At 44.9% G+C, this 3,459-nt stretch overlaps 1 protein-coding gene across 1 annotated transcript; it reads left to right on the forward strand.

The window, feature by feature from the left end:
• The first annotated feature begins 315 nt into the window (after window positions 1-315).
• LOC123451172 (21.9 kDa heat shock protein-like) lies at window positions 316-1,261 on the forward strand. The gene has a single exon (XM_045128183.1). The coding sequence runs from the start codon at window positions 429-431 to the stop codon at window positions 1,044-1,046; it is 618 nt and encodes a 205-aa protein (XP_044984118.1). The 5' UTR covers window positions 316-428; the 3' UTR covers window positions 1,047-1,261.
• Window positions 1,262-3,459: the final 2,198 nt, after the last annotated feature.

Here is a 3,459-nt window from a genome sequence, read left to right on the forward strand (position 1 = left end):
TTGTCACATGAATAAATTTGTTGAGTTTAATTTTATATTACTGTACTATTAAATTTACTTCCACTATGGACAATCTGATGACGCGGCGTGTATATTGAGCCCGAATGCCCAATTGGCCGTCCAGCCCGAAGATATTTCGAGAGCACGCGGGAACATCCACGTCACCCACCTCCGTCTCCAAGGCCTACTAAACACTACGCGAAGCTCCTAGAAATGAATGGAACGAATCAACCGAACGAACCTTCTCAAGTCCTCGAGCTCGCCTAATGCCATCTTCTATAAATAGCGCGCGAACACTTTCTACATATCATCTCAAGAGAGAGAAAGAATCAAGCACACATAGTGATAGCGCGCACATCCACACATTCGAGAAAGAAACAGCCAGGTCTCATCAAACAAAACTGAAGCTTCCCACAAAGCAGGTAGCAATGGCGGCAGTGTCCAAGAAGGCTCTGGTAGCTACGGCTGTTCTGGCGTTGGCCGTTCTGGCCCCGCCTGTCGCCGGGCTGGTGCCGTACGGTGTCAGCAGCGGGCTGTGGGACCTGCTCGACGACCCGTTCCGGGTACTGGAGCAGGCACCGCTCGCGGTGCAGAGGCCGGCGTCCGCAGGCGACCCGGCAGCGTCCGTCTCTTCGCCGATGGCGCTGGCGAGGTGCGACTGGAAGGAGACACCCGACGCGCACGTCATCTCGCTCGACGTGCCCGGCGTGAGGCGGGACGACGTGAAGGTGGAGGTGGAGGAGAACCGGGTGCTGCGCGTCTCCGGCGAGCGCAAGGCGGACGAGGAGAAGGAGGGCGAGCGGTGGCACCGCGCCGAGCGCGCGGCGGGGAGGTTCTGGCGCCGGTTCCGCATGCCTGCCGGCGCCGACGTCGAACGTGTTACCGCGCGCCTCGAGGACGGCGTGCTCACCGTCACAGTGCCCAAGATCGCCGAGCACCAAAGGCGGGAGCCGCGCGTCATCAACATCGCCGGGGAGGCCTCCAACAACGGAGGCAAGGGCGCGGGCGCGGGCGCGGAGGTCACGTCGTCAAAGAGCGAGATGTGAGCTTTCGTGTAGGAGATCACTACGAGAGCGATGCGTTGCGTTTGGACGTGTTGTTGTCGGTTCATGCTTACCTTTGCATGTGTGGTACTGGAGTAATTAAGTGTGATGGTGGTGCTCTCAGGTAACCTAAGTTACCGATAGAGCTGTTGTGTCTTGTTCAGTTGGATCTTTTGCACCTTGATCAGTCACATTTGCAAAAATATACTCCATTTTTATATCTTAGTTGCTGGTTTGCCTTATTTCCCCTTTAATTCCATCATATCCAAGCATCTAACTGTAAGTGTATTTAGTGTTCCTTAATGATTTTATGTATTTAAGACTCATAAGTTAAGAGACTGATATGTTCGTGAATGTATACATGCTTTATAAATAGCTGAGGAGTTTGAATTATTCAAAAAATATCGACCTTTAAAAATGTATGTATTGAGCTAAAGACTTAGTATTTTCTTCGAAGAATTTAAAAGTAAGGAAATTGGTGTGTCCGTGAAAAAACCGATGTGAAGACTAAACATGAAGAGTTTCGCTTTCATAGTTTTATTTTTCGTATTCTGTGTACTCTAAGAACGATTTTATAGTTTTATTTTTCGTATTCTGTGTCATAGGACCACCGTGAAGACTCTAAGCATGAAGAGTTTCGCTTTCATAGTTTTATTTTTTGAAGACTCTAAGCATGAAGAGTTTTGCTTTCATAGTTTTATTTTTCATACCACCGTATTGTTAACGGGTCAAGGTAAAACTAAGAAAAAGATTCTAAATGATGCTCATCTTAAAGCCTGCACATATAGCCTTTGAAAATCTTCAACAACTTAGTCAAATTCTTCAGTGATAGAGACGAAGATCTTCTTGTCTATGAAAATTTTGCTCTAACTGAGAAGTTAGGTCTTTACCACGGCGGATCACCTACCTGCAAGGAACATAAGTGACATGAAGACTTTCACAGTTGAAAGGTTCCGACCGTTTGCTGTGCTGTGCGCCAGCTATCCCAACTTTATCCACCTAACGGTCATATCATCGAAACATTAATGTCAATTAATGTCGGGATTTGCTCCCCGGCTATAAATAGCCACCCCATAACCATTATTTGGTTGGCTGCTCCACGAGAGAAACTCACACTTGTCATTTGAGAGCAACCCAATTCTCGAAGACTTTGAAAGAAAATCATCAGCGAGGTAAAACCCCAAACACCCAAACCAAAACCCCAAAACACCAAAGTGATTGACCATCACTGAAGAGATTGTTTCTGTGTGAAAATGATGCTTGTTACCTTTGAGGACTATGAATCCTCTAAACGGTTAGACGTCATGGTCTAGAGCATCTCACACTGAATTGTGGATCGCGGGATGACCAAGTTTGTGAGGGTTTGAAAGTTTGCGCCGAAGACTTACCTTGAGTGTTGGACGCGGACTGTGTGTCCTTAGCTCAAGAAGAATATGGTAAGGACCATGTGTCCTGGCACTGTGTATCCTTCGGTACAAATACCAAGCCATTCCAAACACCTACAACTGTTACAACAATTAAAACTGGGTCATCAAATCATTGTCTTCATCGAGCAACGGGTTCTAATTCCTCAACCCTTTAATTTCCTCAATTGTATGTTGACGACTTTAATCTTTATTGTTTGAAGGATTTGACTGAAGACTTTCACAAATTCCTCACCTTAAATTCTTTACTTAAATTATTTGTCACCTGTTTATCCTGATCACGCTACATGTGTAACCTGAACGTTTCATTTTACTCTGACGATTAAGCTATAGCTGTTTTTGCAGATGTGTTTGTGTACTTATTTCGCGGCACTCAGTTCGTGATTGATGAGTTTCCTTATTAGGAATTTTCTCAGTGACGAATTTGTAAAAATCACCTATTCATCCCCCTCTAGTCGATATAACGCACTTTCACTAACAATACTTTTTTTTTGAGTGAAGCATCTTACAATAAGGAACAATACATAACTTCTAATAACATCAGCAGAATTTCCTTCTAATAACGAACTAAAATATACACGCGTACGATAATCAACTAAAATATACGCATGTACGAACTGATATGATTGTTCAAGAAGTTAAATATGTTTAAAAATTCTGATATGTTCAAAAAATCTTAAAATTTTAGGGCAACTCATCGTCGTGCATTGAACACAAAACATTTGCGGACACATGAACACATCCAACATGTCAGGGACAATGGTAGATATCAGACATGGACAACGGCAGGGGAGTGGTCATCTAACCTAGGGCACATGACAATTTCAAACGAACTTTTGAAAGTAAAAAAATCAAAATGGTAGGGGAGTGGTCATCTAACCTACTGCACAACACAATTTCAAACGTTGCAGCCGAAGAGCTCCGAGGTGAAGCAGAAGTCACCCCTCCTGGCCGAGGCTCCACAGAGGAACGACGACTACGCGTGGCAACTG

The sequence above is a fragment of the Hordeum vulgare genome, chromosome 4H (assembly GCF_904849725.1).
Source record: "Hordeum vulgare subsp. vulgare chromosome 4H, MorexV3_pseudomolecules_assembly, whole genome shotgun sequence".
Lineage (NCBI taxonomy): Eukaryota > Viridiplantae > Streptophyta > Magnoliopsida > Poales > Poaceae > Hordeum > Hordeum vulgare.

Excerpts from the sequence above, each read along its gene's own strand:
- LOC123451172 (XM_045128183.1), top strand. The coding sequence starts at position 429 with ATGGCGGCAGTGTCCAAGAAGGCTCTGGTAGCTACGGCTGTTCTGGCG.